The sequence below is a fragment of the Solea senegalensis genome, linkage group LG9 (assembly GCF_019176455.1).
Source record: "Solea senegalensis isolate Sse05_10M linkage group LG9, IFAPA_SoseM_1, whole genome shotgun sequence".
Classification (NCBI taxonomy): Eukaryota; Metazoa; Chordata; class Actinopteri; order Pleuronectiformes; family Soleidae; genus Solea; species Solea senegalensis.
In genome coordinates, this window is record NC_058029.1 from 3846301 (window position 1) to 3866470 (window position 20170).

Genomic DNA, 20170 nt, shown 5'->3' on the forward strand with positions numbered 1-20170 from the left:
GATTTGTTGATTATACGCAGGCTACTAGTTGATTTGATATTGAAAACAACACATATGTCGCAGGCAGTTTGGGAAACACTGAAATTAAAACATATGTTACTTACTTGGACCACTAGGGGTAAAGAAAATCAAGTTATTGTGTTAGTCCGACTAAAACCGGACTATTGAAGTACATGTTAGTCTGACTGAAAGTTGAGAATTTCTTCGAAAACAGGTCTTTCAACAAGGAAATTGGACGCAGTCGAACCTGTGCAACATCTGCAAATATTAAAACTTAAAACATATACGTATATGTTGACTTGACTTAACCGTGCATGAAAATGTAGTGACTGTGCCTGGAACTTGTTATCATTGCCCTCCTTTCCTCAAAAGTGCCACAAGCAGTCGAACGACGCAGCAAATTAGCATCATAATGTGGGATCAGAAACACGAGCTCACACACACACACACACACACTGTGTCTGTGGTTTCCACAAACGTACCATGGCAACACACATGCGTACGATCCCGGCAACGCAGTCGGGACGAAAAAAGGAAGTAGAAAAATCCACAGAGGACGCAGAGGGGGTGGAAGCTCATTATCACACAGAGAATGGGAATTAAAGGCTAAAGCTGCCGACACTCTTTTGTTTTCCGGGGCTGATTGTAGGTGTGTGTGTGTGTGTGTGTGTGTGTGTGTGGACAAAGTAATTCTGGCTTTTCTTTGGGTTTCATTTTCTTAATTAAACCTGTACATGATATGAACAGGACTCCCAACCTCCCAGGTCAGAATTTAAATATGAAAAAAAAAACTTGCTGAAAACCTAATCATGTGTTTGAATGAATGAATGAATGAATGAATGAGGAAAGGAACGAGATGTGTTCATTTTGTGGACGGACAGAAATGAAATGCCACAGATGTCATAAAATGACAGAATGTTTGGTTTTTTTTTTGGTTTGTTTGTGTGTGTTTTTGCCTGTGGTCAGAGCAGAGTCACACATTTTCTATTAATTTCAATCAAATTTCCCTTTAGTGGACGTGTTGGATGAATTGGCAATAAATCAGTGATGTTGTAACAGTGCCTCCTAGTGGAGATCAAGAGTTCTATGCTCTGTGTGTGTGTGTGTGTGTGTTGTCTCAGGCCACACACGTTAAAAAGCTTCTCTTATGACAAAAGTGGCAGATTACGTAATAATAATAATAACAATAACACAAATAATAAATGCACAGGTATTTCCTGTGACCCGCTGAAAACGAACATTGTCATGTTTGTCACTTTTCTAAACTGCTGTGATTGGCTGTCGATAATGGCTGCCACGGCAGGAGGCCTTGGATGTTTTGATCAAAGCAACAAAGGGAACCCTTCAGAACGCCGGTCTCAGTTTAACGTGTGTAATTATGCAAATTTGAAGTAATTAGCCAAGAAACCCGGTGGCCCCGGTGAGCAGCAGCATGGTCAGCGTTGGATAATGAGTCTCACACTGTGTTTAACTTCATTTTCATAAGACATTCCCCCCAAAATATACAGTCCCAGCCTTTCACAGATCTCCCTCTTCTTCCACACAAACCTTATGAATTATACCCAGTCTGCAGCCGAGCGTCTGAAGAAGGAGAGAGAAAATAGAGAAATGACCTTCAGGCTTTTCATTTTCTGTGCTACCTGCCACAAACATGCCCCGGTGCTGCTATTTTGGCCACGGTCACCTGTTGACCTGACAGACAAGTGTCAGGGGAGAGCGCACATGTCAGCTGCAGGTGGAAACTCTCAGCAGGGAGCGATGCTGTGGCGCTGACTCACACAGTTGGAGCCCAGGATAACACAGCACTGAGGGACTGCAGGTAAGGGGGCTTCTCTTTTCCAACCTTTGCACCATTCTCCTGTCCTTTTTGGTCTTTATTTCCTATATTTTTTTTTACCACTATTTACTCGTGGGATGAGGCGATGAAGAGTCTTTTTACAGTCGACTTGTTTTCTTATTTTTTTTCCTCCACCGTGCTCTCTTCTTAGATGTAGCTGGTGTCTGTGGAGGTTTCATGAGGTTGTGTGTGACACAGTGAAGTCACTGTCGCCACTGAACGCTTTAAAAAAAACAAGCCAAGTGTCTTCTTCTTTTTTTTTTTTTTTAAAGAACAAAAAAAAACCTCATTAGAAGAGTGAAAGTGTAGCTGCAGGCAGACCTGAGTTTTCTTTAAAACACTTGACCTCTAATCTAAGAGGCTTCTCCACTCCTGTGAACTGAGCCTGTATCTACACTCATTAGGACTCATTAGAAGACAGCACTAAAATCATTTCATCATTTAAAATCAGTTATACTTTTAAAACTCTGGACGCCCCCCAGTAAAGGTGGTTGTTAGGGCTCAGTGACTTTTTCTTCCACAGTAAAAAGTGTAAGAAAATGTAAACTTTGTGTTTGAAAGGGATTATTTTAATCTCATTAAATTAAGAGACTGGTCTTGGTTGATATACGACTAAGAGCACGAGATAGGATAAGTGAAAGTCGGGAAAATACTTTTAAATCTGCTTTTAAATGTATTTTAACTTCATTAAAAGACAATACCAAAAGTCTGGTTTTATTATATTAGTTATAATTCGGACGATTAGGGCGAGATGAAGACCTTCTTTTTCAAATAAAGCAGTTCATTCTAGTTCTACATTTCTTTATTTTATGTCATTAGAAGACGACCAGTTGTACTTTATTTAAACTTTATTTAAATTATTTACACACACAGTAAATGTGAATATTAGACCTCAATGAAATGGCTCAAACACAGATTTCACAGGTGAAGTAGGTTTCAGGTATTTTCTCATCCGTTTTTATTCTTTAAACTCTTGACCCAAGCAAAAGTCACTATTAGGCCAAAAAAACTTTTTAAATGAATAATTATTAATGATTGTCAGAATAAATGTCACTTAATACAACATAGTTTGTCTTTTGCTCCTGAGGGAAAGTAAAATAAATCAGTTTATTGTGGTCTAAAGCTTCTTTATGGACATAAAACAACAAACTCTTGTTAAGCAGATGCTTTTTTGTCCCCACACTGATTATATTATGTGTTATATCTCAAAGTATTGATCTTTTTTTTGTGATATTTCTCTCTCTCTCTCTCTCTCTCCGGCCTCAGTTGAGCAGTTAACTTGGGCATCACTCTGGAGGTTTCTCCTCTGAAGATGTACGGCCTGTACTTGGAAGCAGTGAACGATTACATCAACGAGTCGTACGGCGAGGATGTGTGGAGGCTGATCGAGAACCGAGCAGAGATCCCCCACCTCAAGTTTGTCAGACATCAGATGTACAAGTAAGTTGTGGTTTTCCGGAGAGAAAGAGGTGCAACGATAATATCTTGGATTTGATTTTCGATGCTTGAACGGCGGCAGATTGTGTCTCCGGGGGAAATGACACGCAAATACAATAACATAGCTGTTAAACCGTGGAAATCATTCAAACTTGCCATGTTGGGAGCTGAAAATGCTGCATGAAATGTGCATTTATATGCTTAAATAAAGCTCCATTCAGGAATATAACATTTGTAGCCAATGGGTGAACTGTTTTAAAAATAACAAGCATGATTCAGTTTGATCATTTCATGTCATAATTATCCTAAAATAATAGATTTAATATATTAAAGCAATAATCGTAAAAAAAGAAAAATAGACTTTCATTTCTGAAAATGGGTCCATTGAAATTACTTTATAAGAAAACACATTTGAAACATGTTTTTACTGAACAATTAATTAAAATAAGATCATTATTAATCATGAGGTCCTGGAGAGATTTCAAATTTGAACACATTATCTTTCCTTTCTTAATTATCCCGCTGATGGAAATTCACCTCAACATAAACACAAATGGACTGTTTTTTTATTATGATGAATGAAAATTAAATTAGATATCTACTGAATTATGAGAGCAGTGTCATAATTATACATCTGTAATGTTCGATGTCTGTGGCTTTATATTGAGCGTGACTGACTCCAACGGTTAGTGGTTTTCTTTCTTTCTTTCTTTCTTCATTTATTTCTCTATGTGTTTGTTTGTTGTAGTGACAACTTGATCCTTCGGCTGGCAAAGGCAGCAGGCGAGGTCCTGGGGAAAACCCACGATGAGCTCATGTACGCCTTCGGGGTCTACATGGTGAAGAGGATCGGAAACTATGGTTACGAGCGGATCCTGAAGGTGACGTCACCGTCTCCTCCCCCCATGTGATTGGCTGGCTGTTGGCAAATGTTGTGACTCACTGTGTGATTAATATTTCTGAGTGAACATACATTAATTTTTTCCCTCAAAATGTCCATCTGGACTTTTTTTTTGCTTATTTTAAGCATAAAATGGCCAGAAAATGATCCTGTAACTAAGTGCTTTTGCCCATTTTATTCCAGAATAACTTACTGCATGTTAAAATAGTGTATTAACAATTTAAAATAACTTTTGTTTGAGTTTTTGCCCCATGTCCAAACACCATGTCCGGTTTTCCAACTCTCCCCTCTCTGGTGACAAAGATTCCGATTCTCTGGCTTCCTGCCACAGCGCGAGTGAAATTCCCATAATGACCACATGCTGGTTTTGTCTCGCAACTTCTCAGCTTTCAGAAACCGTTGGATTTTTGTCGATAGCACAAACCGTCGCGTAACTAATGTAGTAGTAATGCAAATGTGACGTCTGCGATATGCTCGGCGTTAAAGGGTTTCAGACGTGACACGAACAGAAAATTAAAGTTAAAAATTAAAACTTAAAGGTGACATAGCATGCTTGTATCACACATATATGTTAGTTATGGAGGTCTACTTACATATATGAACTTGTTTTCATGGTTAAAAACCTCCTTATCGCTGCAAACGAGCCGATCAAAATATCTCCTCACTGGCGCTCTCGTCAGCCGCGCTGTTTCAGACCAAAACCACACCCCTAGAATGTGGACTGTGATTGGCCAGGTACCTGGAAGTGACGTAATAGATAGGCCAGCTCTCAGATACACAGCTCCCCCTCTGGCACGGTGGATGCTCTGCATCTCAGCAGCTACAACGAGAGTAGTTCTTCTTCTTCTGCGGTTGAATGTACGCAACCGGATGTGCCCGGACTAGTGCCCGCACCAGGAGGCGCTACGGTGGTGAGAGGAGTGGTGAGGATTTTTGATGACGACATCAAATTAAGGAAGTGCCGATCCGCTTCGCAGAGCCCAGGAAAACAATACAACACTATTTTCACTATTATTGTCTATGTGGGCTTTAAACACTTTTACCTCCAGAGATATTAACATAGATTTCATATTTTACCTTGAATATTGTCATGTCCTCAATGGTACACGTCTGTTTCCAGGTGTTGGGGCGAAATGTGCGCGACTTCATCAACGAGCTGGACAACCTGCACGAGTACTTCCGCTTCTCCTTCCCAAAAGTGCAGCCGCCGAGCTTCTGCGTGGAGGAGGAGTGCGAGACGAGTCTCACGCTTCACTACCGCAGCACTCGCAAAGGTTTCACGCAGTTTGTCAAAGGTACGAAAGAAGCGCGGCGGAGGGAAACGACAAAGAGTGACCCACAGTGACGGGGGAACTACCTCAGATGTGTGCGTGTTTCTGCCCAATGCATGCTGGGATGGCCTTATTTGAAATTGAATGTGGATACAGATACAAACCAAAATGGTTTCTCCCTGTCTAGGGGTCAACACACAAGATTTTTACACTGATACCCTTCCTGACACAATCTACTGAGGTCAATTTAAAGTGTCCACTTAACATTGAGCAATGGGGAGTACCTGAGGCCTTGATCTGGCAGGGACACAAACCGGCAACCTTCTGCTCACAAGCCAAGTTTCCTCTCCACTTGGACATGGGCTGCCCCAAATTGAAAATAGATCAAATAGAGAATAGCTTACTAGTTCTAATTTAGAAGGAATAAAAACGTCAATATGTAGAACACAAGACTTCGGACAAGACGGAGCCGCTTTGGCGCCCCCTAAAGGCAGAAGCTGAAAAAAGAAGAAGAAGAAGAAGAAATATCAAAACATTTCTACATATCTACTAAATCTAATACTCCAGTAGATTTTATAGATTTTCCAAACTTGCCTGCATTCAGTTAATCTTCCCCTTAGCGATATATTTGACCAGATCATGTCAAATGATGCGAGTCTCGGCAGTTGTCACTTGTAGAATGCACTTTAATAATCCTCTATAGACCAGGATGTTCCAATAAATCCAAAAAAAAAACACTGTATACATTAAGTTTAGAAGTAAAAGAAATGACTTTGTCAGGCAAGTGTAATCGATCCAGAGCAAACTCACAGAGACCTGTTTTCTCTGGATTCCTTATATAAGCGGACTTAACCTCAACACATCCATACACATACAGTATATTGTATATTATGTGTGTGACTCTTGCAGGGCAGCTCTCTCAGGTGGGACGACAGTTCTACAACACGGACATCGAGGTGGAAATCTTGTCCAAGGAGGAGACGGAGAAAATGACATACGTGGTACGTACTCAAGGGGCAAAGGTCGCGCGGCCTCGCGCCTGGCCTCGCGCCGTCCAGTTATTCCATCACGTTCAATGAGACGGCGGGTGGAGTCCTCACACTCGACCAGTGAGTGTTAAGCGGGTTGAGATCAAGTGTCCATTGGCCTGGGAGTGAGTGTGTGAACTGTGATGTATATATATATATACATCACAGCCACCAAAAGTGAAAAATGGACAAAACTGTCGCGCTGATGCTGCGGCAGTTAAAGCTCGGGTCCGTAAGTGTGGAGAAGCTACAGGGGAGACGTCCCATCAGCTGGTTTGTCAAGCTCCGCCCCTAAAAAACATGCCCCCTTAAACTCTGTGTATTGTCTCTGCTTTAGCGATACATATCACAGGTAGAAAAGCATTAAATTTAGTTCTCTCATGGTGGTTATCGGTGGTTTTAGAGTTTAAAAATAATTTCCTCACTGGGAAAATCCACCACCTCAAGTTCGTCACAATGCCATAAATGTCTTTTTAAACACACCTGTGACATCATAGCCTCACATCTTTGAACCAAAATGACAAAGTTTTCTACATGTCTAAAGGTGATAGTGTTTGAGCAGCGTTATGACAACCGTTACCCGGTTACGGATGTGGTGAAGCTATTTGGCACCGTCACTGCCCTCATATGTTCTGGAAACCTGATTTGTGCTACACATGAGCAGCCTGTGACTTCCTGTTATAGATATATAGCTTTATGTTTAAGTTGTGGTTACAAAAGAAGAAACGCTTACACTGACACTTAACGTGTATTACTAAACTACTAAATATTAATAAGAAATACAGCGTTATTTTATAGAAAATCCCAGTAACTGCTGTAGAGTGAGTAGCAACAGGCACAAAAACGGAGAAAAATGATCATGGGTTTTCAACATCTCAAAATGTCGTCTTCACGTTCTGTTCCAGGTTTACAAGATGAACTTTGACAACGCGGCCTTCAAGCACCGCATGCCGCAGCAGAAGACGGCGCCGAGCTACGAGAAGCTGCCGATGAAGCGGGGCATCTTTTTCGACATGTTCCCGTTCAGCGTCATCTTCCGCCGCGACATGACCATGTACCGCATCGGCGACGGCCTCAAGGAGGTCTTCTCCGACCTCCAGGGCAAGAAGGTCAACGAGGAGTTCACGCTGGTCAGACCCATGCTGGAGTTCAGCTGGGATAACGTGAGTGCTGAGCCAAGGGACAGCTACACACCCGCTCACCTCTGTCCTGTCCTGTCCTCATCCTTTTTGCTGTCTCTTTTCAGATCTACACCCATTTGAACAACGTCTTTGAGCTGCTGTCGAAAGCGGTGGTGGAGAGCAAGCAGAAGGTCAACATCCCGAAACTGAGCAAGGAGGAGCCCGAGGAGAAAGAGGAGAGCGAGAAGGCAAAGAGGGAAGAAGAGCGAGGTACACGTCGGAGTGTTTTAGTTGAAACAGCGTTTATTTCTGTGGTTAAATAAATAGAAATATATGAAACATTCAGGCAAAAATGAATGTCAAACTGAGTGAGAGGCGAAATCAAAACACCTTAAATATGATTTAAAGATATAATATGTAACATCTTTGCATTCAAATACCTAACAATGGGATGTCGTCTTTTAATGACATGATCCACTGCCGGAGTGAGGAAGGAAATGTTTGTTACTGCCGCCAAAGCTCCTCCCTATAAAGTGCTAATGCACAGAGGAACCGGCAAAACAACAACTCCCATGATCCCACGCTGTTTCCTGACCTCATCAAAGTCGGTCTCTTGCAATTGTTTTGACCTCGCGCGACCTCTATTATCTGATACCAATATCAGCCCAATACCATCATTTTACAAAATCACACTCATCTTTTCACCATTTTTTTTATATATATCTTAAATGAAGTGGACCTAGCTTAGATCAGGGGTGTCAAACATATGGCCTGCGGGCCAGGACCAGCCCACCAGAGGGTCCAATCCGGCCCGTGGGATGATTTTGTGAAAATGTAACATCAAATATTATATATTTTCAAGAATTCTAGGTTGTATTAAAAGTTTTGTTTTGTTAAAAGATACTTTGTTAAATGTAAAACAAAGGGAAACATTTTCTGGTTCTGGCTGTTTACCGGTTATTATGCGATTATTTTACTGGTCCGGCCCACTTGAGTTCAAATTGTGGCTGCAGACGTGCGCCTTCCACCCTCCCATCCTGGTCACATGACCAACATAACTCTAAACGTTGTGCTTAGTGAAGCATTTATGTGATATTTCAGGTTTTCAGAACACTGATGCTGAATATCGTGTCGTCTCATCCATGAATTCAACAGACAAATACCGCAACTGAATCGGAAATGTTTTACTAAAAAACAATTTTCCATTCATATTTTTGATTTTCATGCATAAAGCAGGAGAACTGAATTGATAATGCGCTGATGAATTTTGCATATGAACAAGGCTGTTCTCCTAATGGGGGAACTTGGAATTCACCGCACCGTCCTCACTTATTCATGCAGTCGTTAACTCTCATTCTGCCTCATCTGGACTCATGTGTTCTCTCTCTCGCTGATGCTGATGCTGCTGATGCTGATGCTGCTGATGCTGCTCGTCCTCCAGCAGAGGCAAAGGCAGTGGAGGAGATGAAGGGCACAGACCAGGAGTACAGCAGCGCTCCCACCCAGTACAACAGCTCTGCCAACTCTGGAGGGGAGGATATTGAACTGCTGGCGTTCCAGACTGTTACTGGTCAGAACACCAGCTGCCTTTTTAAAAAAAACATTTAAAAAATGTTTAATCATTTCATTTCACTTCTTGCGCTGCTAAAATTTCTTCCTGATTATTCTCAGGAAAATGTAGCGAGACCATCTTCGAGGACATGCGGGAGCCTCCGAAGAAGCCTCTCCATCTGAAGGGCCAGATGAAGTATGTCCCTCAGTGGGACTCCCTCATCTTCCTGGGGACGCCCATGTAAGTTCACAACTATGGAAACTCTGGGAAATGTCCTAAAGATTGGGTCCAAGACACTTTAGTGCCCTCCTGTCTCTTCCATCCACTGCCACCCGACACACACAGCACAAACCATGTTTTAAGAAAAACAAACCTATTTTTCCATGAAAAATTTAACACATTACACATTAATGAACGAGTCAGAAAACACTATATAAATTCGTAGTGAACGGTGACGTTTACAATAGAGATATGGACATAAGCAAAATGTACAAAAAGGAAGAAAATACTATACTAACGCATAGTAATGAATAATTAGTAAATGGTAATAAAAGTAATAAATAAAGATAAGAAGTTTCATTGCAGAATTTTGATGCATTTGGACTTCCATACACTCTCTTTTTTATGGAGTGAAATTTCTTTATTATTATTTATTTATTTATTTATTTTGCAACCCAGACTTGAAGGATTTGCAAATTTACCAAAAAAAACAGTGCAACAAATCTTGGATCGGTTATGTTAGTAAGTAATACAAGTTATTGGTCAACGCGAATCAAACCTGCATCTGATGTCTCTTATGCGGTTATACACATTATTTTCAATATAAAATACGTAAAACAGGTAATCAAGTAACTGTTGGATGGAAAAAAAAAGTTTTAGTGACTTAATAATGTTTCTAAATTTGTAATATTTGGCTGTTTAGTCAACCTGCAGTAATAAATACACTCTGGGTGCTATATTTTGGACCAGCACATGAACTCATACTGTGAGCGTCACATATTATTTAACATATTGTGAGACAGCAAGTGCAGTGTTTCTAATTTAATAGTTATGTGAGAAGTCTTCCTGTTTCTCTGATCCGCTCACATATGTTACAGTTGCTTTTGTCTGCTGCTCGTATTAAAAATAAAAACTCAACACTTCCTCCATATGTTTCACACCCAGACATTTTGGGTAAGTTCAGGATGCAGAGCCTCGGTTTCTCACGTCTTTTCTTCTGTGAAACACAAACGGAGTGTTAGATTTTTACTTAACCGAGGACAAAAACAGACGCACAGCATTTCTGCTGAACTCTTAAAGGTTCACAATGTTCCCGTTTGTGTGCCGTTGTCAAAAGCCCTCCTCTCGTGTTCCGTCTCCTTGTGCCGTTGCAGCATAGAGACGGTGGAGGACATGATAAAGATGGGCGTCTACGTGAACGATCTGAACCTGCACGACTCCAGCAGAGAGCTGATTCTGGCCGGGACGCAGCAGTCGGCTGAGCTGCAGCTGGCCCTCGATCAGGTGAAGGAAGAAAAACAGTAAAACTCTCAAGATACAGAAAACACAAGCTTGTTTATTAGCAGTGTTTCCCCAAAGTTTCTATATATAAAGATGGCAAACTAGATTGTGCATAAGGTAGCAACAGATTCACAGTTGTTGTTTTGAATTGGTAATATGTTGAGTGAATTAATTACAACTTCATTGTATGCATGTTATTTAAAGCTACACACATGCAATAAGAGAAACAAGAGTCATTCACTCAGTCACTCATCTTCTATCACTTGAGGGTCGCGGGGGACGCTGGTGCCAATCCCAGCTGACATAGGGCGAGAGGCAGTGTCACAAGAGACGCTAATCAGAATATACATTCAATTATTTAGTCCACAAAAACAAAACAAAAGCAAAAACAGACAAAAAAAACCTCAGCAAAATAAACCATACATAAGGTATTCACCATGTACGCAAGTGTCAATCATATAGCATAGTAACTAGTTACTCATTTGCTTTTTAAAATGCTGATTTCTTTTTTAATTTAATTAACAAGTTTGTTATTTGCCTATAAGGTAAAAAAAAAAAAAATTAAATAGAACTGACCTTGTGTTTCCCGTCTGGTGTTATAGTTATACGATTCTAAATGAATTAATTCAGCTTGTTCTCAACAGCCATGGGATATTATTATAATAACATTTTACATTGAGTGCACAAAATGTAAGAACTGTCATTTCTCTCTATGAAGCCGTCAGCCAGGTGAGCCCAGGTGAAAGCTCTGCTCCTCTATTGAGTTCAACCACTAAATCCACTTCAGTCACACTGGAGAGATGTGGATTAAAGAGATTAAAGAAGGCAAAGAGGGATTTTTTTTTTTGGCTTTTAGAGAGGTGAGACTGTAACCCTCGACTCCTGTGTCCCGTTTCCAATCCTCTAGGAGCAACAAAAATATGCTCAGCTGCAGGAAATCATCAAGAAGCTGGACGAAGAAAAGAAGCGAGGAGACTCTCTGCTGTACGCCATGATCCCTAAAGCTGTGGCCGACCGCCTCAGGAAGGGGATCACTGCTCTGGAGACGTGCCAGGTACAAGGCAGTGGGTTTTCAAGACGGGGATGGAGAGGTTTACTCAGGAAAAACCACAAAATGTGACGGCATCAGTTTCTCAGAAAATTGCTCTCACTGCTTCTGCTTTTTTTTTAAATGTTTTTGAAGTTCTACTTAAATTATGCTGTGACCACAGCATCCAATTCACTCATGGAGAGCATGTGTCCTTCATCTCTAGTACTTTTCATTTTGCCCTGACTGACTCAACAGGTCACCGATCACTGTATGTAGCCTTTAGCCTTTAGTTAGCATCAGAACTCTCAAAGGGTTTAGTTTGTCCATTGTTGACCACTGTAAAAAGATGGTGGTCCAAAATGGCGGCCACTGTAAAAACACTTTGGTCCAAAATGGTGGCCACTGTTAAAAAATGGTGTTCCAAAATGGTGGCAACTGTAAAGATATATTGGTCCAAAATGGTGGCCACTGTTAAAAGATGGTGGTCCAAAATGGCAACTGTAAAATTGGTCCAAAATGGTGGCCACTGTTAAAAGATGATGTTCCAAAATGGCAACCACTGTAAAAACATATTGGTCCAAAATGGTGGCCACTGTAAAAACATATTGGTCCAAAATGGTGGCCACTGTAAAAGATGTGTTCAAAATGGCCACAAAAACATATTAGTCCAAAAAAACAAAAAAACCACAAAAATGGTGCACTGTAAAACACTTTGGTCCAAAATGGTGGCCACTGTTAAAAGATGGTGGTCCAAAATGAAAGATATATTGGTCCAAAATGCCACTGTAAAAACATTTTGGTCCAAAATGGTGGCCACTGTAAAAACACTTTGGTCCAAAATGGTGGCCACTGTTAAAAGATGGTGGTCCAAAATGGCGGCAACTGTAAAGATATATTGGTCCAAAATGATGGCCACTGTTAAAAGATGGTGTTCCAAAATGGCGACCACTGTAAAAACATATTGGTCCAAAATGGCGACCACTGTAAAAACATATTGGTCCAAAATGGTGGCCACTTTAGCGCTGACACGCTAAATGTAAATAATTTCACTTAAATTTTACACACAAAAAAAGAACAATTCACCCTGAGATGGTACAAAATCCTACACACTGTTGCTTTAAAGCCAAAATATGATCAGTACATCACAATAGCATCCTCAGAGAAACCAAAGTAAACAAAAATAAACATCTAATTTACGACAAAGAACATGATACAATATATGGCACAAACTGTGTGTTGCAGGTTTTCCCAGACGTGACCATCCTGTTCAGCGATGTGGTCAAGTTTAACGAGATCTGCATCCACATCACACCCATGCAGGTGGTGGACATGCTCAACGAGATCTACATCGTCTTTGACACGCTCAGTGAGAAGCACAACGTCTACAAGGTTGGGCCGAGAGAGCAGAACATGCACCAGCACCAGTCTATACTTGAACATTACAAATCAAACTATGTTTGTATGTAACTCGTGGGCATTTTGACATTTATTATACATTTTGCTCTTTTCTTGCAAAGAAGTCAACATTTTCTCTGTTGTTCTCAGGAAGGAAATGTTTTTAATTGGTAGATAAACTAAACTTGAACTGGAAATGTTAAATAATCAACAGTCTACGAATCATCTCCCTCCAAACCTGTCCAGGTGGAGACGATCCGCGACGCCTACATGGTGGTGGCGGGCGTTCCCAACAAGACCACGTTTCACGCTCACCACATCTGTGACATGGCTCTCGACATGCTGAGCTCCATCGACCACCTCAAAGACCCGTCCACCGGGGACAATATCCAGATCAGAGTCGGTGAGTTCTTCTAACATTTTTGGTAGAGAAGAGGGATTTTTCCCTGAAAACAAACCCGATGATCCAAGTACGGTTTCAGTAAACACATGAAGACACTGTTTCCATACTGCCACAAGGGGGCACTGCTCAGAATTTGACACAGTCTATTGAAGCAAACTGAGCTGTACCAGCGATCATGATGTTATACTTGGTATATTGCATATTGCATGTATATATATATATATATATATATACGTATATATATATAAATGTATATGTATGTATATATATATATATATACATATATGTATACATACATAAACCCACTGACCCAGCTCAAAATATAAATAAGGCCAAGAGCAAATTTTTGACGTTTCTGACTATTTTTACTGCCACCTACGATTATGTTGAATACCTGCACCAGACATTTCCAAGAGATATATGTTTGATTAAAAATAATCACAGCTTCATTTTATGCACGTTATTTAAAACATATGCACATAAATCTTGAGAAGTAATAATTACACGACCCACTTGGGAGCCCTGAGTCAGTCTCTGGGAATAGCAGTGTGGGCTATGGTTGTTTTCGTCAGCATTTTCCATTAGGAGAGTTAGATTTTGTGCAGACTGACATTAGGACCCATTCATAAGTTGGTGCTAATTAAAACGACGGAATTTGAAAAAGGGAAAAGTGGTGCAAACGTGTTCAGACAGTGGACGAGGATAAGAGCTTGAGTCGTGTTCCCTCTCACAGGTATTCACTCAGGCATGGTGGTGGCCGGCGTCGTGGGACTGAAGATGCCTCGCTACTGTCTATTTGGCGACACCGTGAACACCGCCTCGCGGATGGAGAGCAACGGAGTGGTGACTACGCTAACATATATATACATATATATGTATATATAAAACAAGGCGGTGCCCAGACAAATGTGCCTAATAATCCCCGGCAACTGCAGAAAATGACTGCAATAACATTCGTGATTCCCCTCAGTCAAAGTGATTACCACGGAAAACCATTTCCCCGTTTAATGACGCCACTTTGCTTTTAAGTTAATGCGTCGGACTAATCACTTAGTTTGTTTCCCATTAGTTACAGTAATAAGATGTGTGTGAGTAATCTGTTCCATGAACGCAAATTAAAAAGCAGGCTTTTTATTCCATCACCATACAGTACATTCCCCGCCTAAAGGGAAAATGCTAATTTTAGAGTCCACTGAGCAAAACGCTTTCACTTTTAACCATGAGAACGTTCCGGTGCAAACAAATCCGGTGTTTCAACATCGAGTTTTGTGTGTGTGTGTGTGTGTGTGTGTGTCTGTGTGAGCAGGGCATGCAGATACACATCAGTCAAACCACCAAAGACCACCTGGAGCACGAGCCGTACATCATCGAGGAGAGGGGGAAAATCTTTGTCAAGGTGAGAGGTTAACTTCAGCCACATGCACACAACAAATCACCACATGCAGGCACACATTTGTTTTAAACCTGTCGTATAAATCTCAAACTTTTTATACCAAGCACCACCTGAGGAAATAATGAGCTCTCAGAATACAGTGGTGTAAATAGTCCAAGCAAAGTCAGCTGCAGAATTCTTCTTTTTCTACGCACTCCGGTAAAAATTCTTAGCTCCACTCCGATCACATACCCTGTGATTTTCCTCCAAGTACCACCAGAGGAAGTGTGCGTACCACTGGTGGTACACGTACCACAGTTTGAGAGCCATGGGTTTAAACGATGGGTAAGACATTCCCTCTGAAGCCTTCTAATCTAACATCCGGTGCACAAAGCAGCGACCTCATCAGTTCTGCACCTGCGTGAGAGGAAATTGCTTTTCATACCAGCAGAGTCGCCCCCTGGTGGTTAGTTGCTACTACTTCCTGGGCTACAGTTTTTAAAATTTTCATCCGCTATATATAAGTCATTGTTGAAAAAGAGGAAAAAGGGAATAACTATTCTGTATTTGTTTACCCTGGTTGGTCATCACACAGACAGACTCATGTTAGCATTTGTATTGCTTGCTTTTTCACCGTCTGCCCTATGGCCGACCTTTGGGGTTAAAAACAATAAAACTAACAAATTGTCAAGAAAATGAAACATTTCTTCCATCTGCTTTTTCCCTTTTTCCCCCCTGATTGTTCTATAATTTACCACTCTAGTATAATAAGCCTATACCTTCATCATAAAACACACTTACAAAGTTTTCCAAACCATATTTTCACAATAACCAACTAAATGAAAGCCCTAATTCAGTGAGTTAGAGAAGGAAATATTTGCCAGATGTTTTGTAGAAACACTGTTGTAGCTCTGGAGAGGAGAGAAGCAGGGTCAATCTGGAGGATTATTTTCATCTTCTTTGGTGCGTTATAGCATTTGGGGCATGCATTGTAGCATTACTGCTCGCTTTCCCTTCTTATTCCTAATTCCGTCTTTTATTCCTAAGTAGTTCAGACGTGATGTGAACCCGTTGGTGGTTGGGTTGCAGAGCTCAGTGCTTTCTCTTCTTAAACATTTGGTATTGAAATGTGGATTTTGGGTTTAAATGGTGCTTATATGGGGGTGAATCTCTCGACTGTAGCAGGTCTGGGTCCATTTGCTGCAGTCTGGTGCTGTGAGGGGAGGATGGGAATTATTCCACAAGTTGGAATAATCTAAACTCTGGCTGCTGTAAACTCTGGCCAGTCAATTTTGAAATTGACTGGTTCTTTATCCACTGAGTGACATGTAAATAAAACCTTTCATGTTAGGTTACGTAACACTGGAAGCACTTTATTCCAAGAAGCGGTGCGTCGTCGCCGCCTGTGGCGGGAGACCTGCTGATCCGATTGTCCGAGGTTTTAATCCTAATAATCTAATTTTACTCTCCAAATATCAAACAGGGTAAAGGCTACATGAAGACCTACTGGCTGAAAGGAAAGAAAGATCTATCGTTCAAGACCCCGGCAGAGCTGCGCTACAGCAGTGAACAGAAAGACTCTGAGGACAAAAGCTCTAATGGGTGAGTAGACAAAAGAATAAGAAGAGTGAGCGTTCTAAGAATGGCTCTGTGGACTCACAATGCCCCCTGTTGATGCAGTTAGAGCTGTGCTTGTTGCTCCTGCAGCACCAGGCAGCAAAGCAAACTGCTTTAGGTGCTTTTGCATGTTAGTGTCACAGACTTAGAGAGTAGAACGTAGAAAAGAAAAGGCAGATGAAGCTCTTTTAATGAGGTCAGTGGAACTACTGATAGAAGGAATTCAAGGAAAACAATCCTGACTGAATGATGGTAAATGGTCCATATTTTCTAGTCTTGATGAAGTTTTGCCATTCACCCATTCACTTGCACAATGCATCCACGTGCAGCACATTTTCTGTCACACATCCTTCATAACCATATCACACACTCTCACTCGCAACATGGGGTTGAGTATCTTGCCCAAGGACACATCGGCATGTAGACTAGCAGAGCCGGGATTCAAACCCACAGCTGCACTGTGTCTGAATGTTTCTAACGACAATCGCTGTGAACTCAACTAATGTGTGATTGCACCAGTTCCACGAGCACCAACGCCAAACGCATGGCCTCCAACCTGAACATCACCAACAACGAGGAGCAAGCAGACGGCAAGCCGAGCCCCAGCGACCTGCCCCTCGACACCCTGCCCCCACCAGAGGCCGCCAACGAGCCGCCCTCCCATTCCGTCGAGCCTCCGGAGAAGGAGAAAGCCAAAAAGACTAAGAACAACAAGGGAGCCAAGCTGGAAGTGCCCCAGGGAAACGCGGCGCCAGAGTCCTCGCCGCCAGCTGACGGGCTGGAGAACCCGGGTCCTTTTCTGAACAACAAGAGGAACAGCTTCAGGCAGCAGTACGCCAAGCTGCCCACGACCCTGCCCATGCGCAGCACCGCCTGCGCCATTCTGTGAGAAGAATGAAAAGAAAATTCAAAATGTGACCAAGGTGTGAAGTCTGATCAGGGCCCAGACAAAGCAGCAGTTTCAAAATCCTAATGATTCTTGCTCACAGATGATCTACACGTTCATGTCGACCTGTCAAAACATCTTGAGTTAAATAAGAGTAAAAATGTAAACAACTTCTTTTTAAGCATTTGCCATTTACTGTGTACAGTTAAGAAAAAATAAAATATGTCATGGAACAAACCTGCACATTTGAATTCTGTGGGTATGTGAGTGATATAGAAAGTGAGAAAATGCCTTTTTTTTAAAAGAAAACAACACAAACGTCTCCAACCACATGTACCGAGAATTCACAGGTTTCACAACACGCCTTCCTTATGTGGAGAAAAAAAAGGAAGTCCAACATCCTCTATACACAGAAACACATGCAGGGAGAAACAGAACTGTGTACTACGCGTAACAGCAGCCTGTGCGACCGTGCGATTATTTCAGTTTCTCTTTATGCCGTTTCCTGCTGAATCAATCACTGGAATAACTTACACTAACTTGCGACGGGAATCATGTTAAAGAGTGACTGTTCACGTTTTCTTTGAAGTGTGGTCGTAAGACACAAAGTCCGCGCTGACTGCTCAGAACTGGCACGAGACGGGCAGCCACAGTCATTAGAGAGCATGGCTGCCGGCAGGGGCTCAAGGAAAAGGCCATTTTAGCCACTTAACTAAAAGCTCACCCCATAAAATCTACATCAGCTTAAGCGTATGCTCTCTTTGTCTTGCTGTTTCTAACAGAGAAGTGAAATGTGTTTTTGCTTTGCACACCTCGCACCACAGTCCATTAACAAAATCTGCAATTTTACATCACAGCAGACAGGAGCTGTTGATCCACTGCTGCCTCAATTACTGGGTTAAAATGTGTTATTACGTGACTTGTGCGTTTGACACAGGCGGACCAAATGAGGCAGCAGTAAAACCAGCAGCTCCTGTGTCCACCGTGAGCTAAAAACACAGATTTTCTTTATGGACTTTGGTGTGGCAGAGTGAATGGATTCAAAAGTGACATCAACTTCAGTTTCCCTTCCAAAAATGGCTTTCTCGTAGTAAGTAATAGTAAGATAAAGCAAGGTAGAGTAAACCTCAGCTGGTCTGGATTTTAACAGATGAGTTTTTCCTGGTGTCCCCTTTTTGCAGCTATATTTAACGTCTCTATATTTACTCATACAACCACACCTCAAAAACCTTGAACTATCCCTTTCAGGTGTACAATGGCAACAAATTACAGGATGTGAACCCTAGGGAAATTAAAGTGAGCCATCTTGTGACAGAAGAACAAACAAATTTGATTGGATGCTTCATCTATTTCACTGAGAGCAGACATCATGTAGGCTTGTTTTGTCATTTTCTTTCAATTAGACATAATTCAGAAAGTATTTGGATAGAGTTTCACACCGTTGTCTAAATGAGTTTTCATTCTACTCTCTGTATGTAACTGACTGCATTTGTTTCACTGTATGATAGTATGTATTTATATAAAAACTGCATGTACAGGCACTAAAAATACCACGTTTCTGTGTTTTTGTACTGGGGATATGAGTGTGTAGCTTCTGGTCATCCAGTTCTTGTGTTCCCACTAATACCAATGGAGTCAAAGCTAAGAAAAACCCACTGTCATGGGTCAAACGCTGGTTTAAATGTGGGTTTACATGAGTTTTTTTGAGCAGTGGGCACGGGGTATAAGTCTTGAGGCTCTTGGAGAAACCTTTCCGGTGTCCAAGAAAACTCTTATCCAATCAAGATCTAGAACTTGATTGGAAAGAAGAGACAACAGCCAGGAAGTTAGCCGATAACGATGACATCACTGACAGCAGCTTTAGACATTCAGATTTACACCAAAATTCAATCGGTTATTCTTTCGTTCATAGAACAAACTATAAAAACGATTAAACCTATTTGTTTGAAACTTGGAAACCCTATTCAATTCTAAAGTGGATCCAATAAAAAAAAAAACAGGATTGCACACTACTCGCTAACACTAAGCCTTAAATCTAATCAGTACGGTAAAATCCTGAATACAGTCTCTTCTCCACATCTACAACAAACTTTAATGGCATCAATGAAGTTGAATCACGTCGTTGTCAGCGCAGAGAAGATGTAAGTCAGGGAATGACCGCGGTCAAGACAGCCAGAAGCTAATGATTTAAAGGACTAATGTGTAAGATTAAGTGGCCCCTCGGGGTGGAAGCTGCACGTTGCAACAAACTAAATGTCTTAACTTTCACCATCCAAGTGGAGATTGACAGAGGCTGTTGCTGGTCGTTGAAACAGGGGAAGCCCATTTCTAGCCCAGCTATTTATATTCTACATAAATTCTGGAAACGCGATAATTATGTCGACTTCAATGCTATAATGGTGTTTTTATTTACAGTCTATATGTACAAATGAAAATGGTCTATATAACACACAACGACCAGCTGTTTGTCTCAGACTTCATCACAAAATCCACACAGATTTGGGGCAAAAAAGGCTCCGCTGTTGTTTGCTTCTGCAACGCTGTCAATCACTGCTCCGTTGACTCCCAGAGAAGCCGAGCTTCCGTGGAAGTGACGTTTTTGCCGCATTTGTCCAATCAGCGTCGAGCTCAGCGCAGTGAAACACGCCTATTCTGTGTTGTCCCATGGAGAACAGTCGACTGCGGGAGCTTTTAATGCGGAGGCTGCTGCGAGAGTACGAAAATCACGTGAGAACAGCTGACTTCAGGTCCTTGACCTTCTTCAAAAGCCTTAAATAGCGCGTGGCTGTAAACATGCGATCCGTCACGGTGGAAATCAAA

General features: G+C 41.5%; 1 protein-coding gene across 3 annotated transcripts; it reads left to right on the top strand.

Annotated features, from left to right (window-relative positions):
* The first annotated feature begins 1765 nt into the window (after window positions 1-1765).
* LOC122774197 (soluble guanylate cyclase 88E-like) lies at window positions 1766-18986 on the top strand. Of its 3 annotated transcripts, none has more exons than XM_044033263.1 (17): window positions 1766-1819; window positions 3104-3277; window positions 4023-4155; window positions 5296-5470; window positions 6356-6447; window positions 7380-7637; window positions 7721-7865; window positions 9037-9165; window positions 9267-9387; window positions 10521-10650; window positions 11555-11701; window positions 12920-13066; window positions 13319-13475; window positions 14209-14318; window positions 14782-14871; window positions 16331-16449; window positions 16984-18986. In XM_044033263.1, the coding sequence occupies exons 2-17, from the start codon at window positions 3150-3152 to the stop codon at window positions 17351-17353; spliced, it is 2451 nt and encodes an 816-aa protein (XP_043889198.1). In that variant the 5' UTR covers window positions 1766-1819; window positions 3104-3149; the 3' UTR covers window positions 17354-18986. The 3 variants fall into 3 exon arrangements, with proteins under 3 accessions (XP_043889198.1, XP_043889200.1, XP_043889199.1); XM_044033265.1 differs by having other exon boundaries at window positions 9040-9165; XM_044033264.1 differs by lacking the exon at window positions 1766-1819 and having other exon boundaries at window positions 2698-3277.
* Window positions 18987-20170: the final 1184 nt, after the last annotated feature.

Bases quoted from the DNA above. Each gene is read 5' to 3' on its own strand.
- LOC122774197 (XM_044033263.1), top strand. From the start codon at position 3,150: ATGTACGGCCTGTACTTGGAAGCAGTGAACGATTACATCAACGAGTCG. The intron at 3,278-4,022 runs GTAAGTTGTGGT...TGTTTGTTGTAG, and splicing joins GTCAGACATCAGATGTACAA to TGACAACTTGATCCTTCGGC. The intron at 13,067-13,318 runs GTTGGGCCGAGA...AAACCTGTCCAG, and splicing joins AGAAGCACAACGTCTACAAG to GTGGAGACGATCCGCGACGC.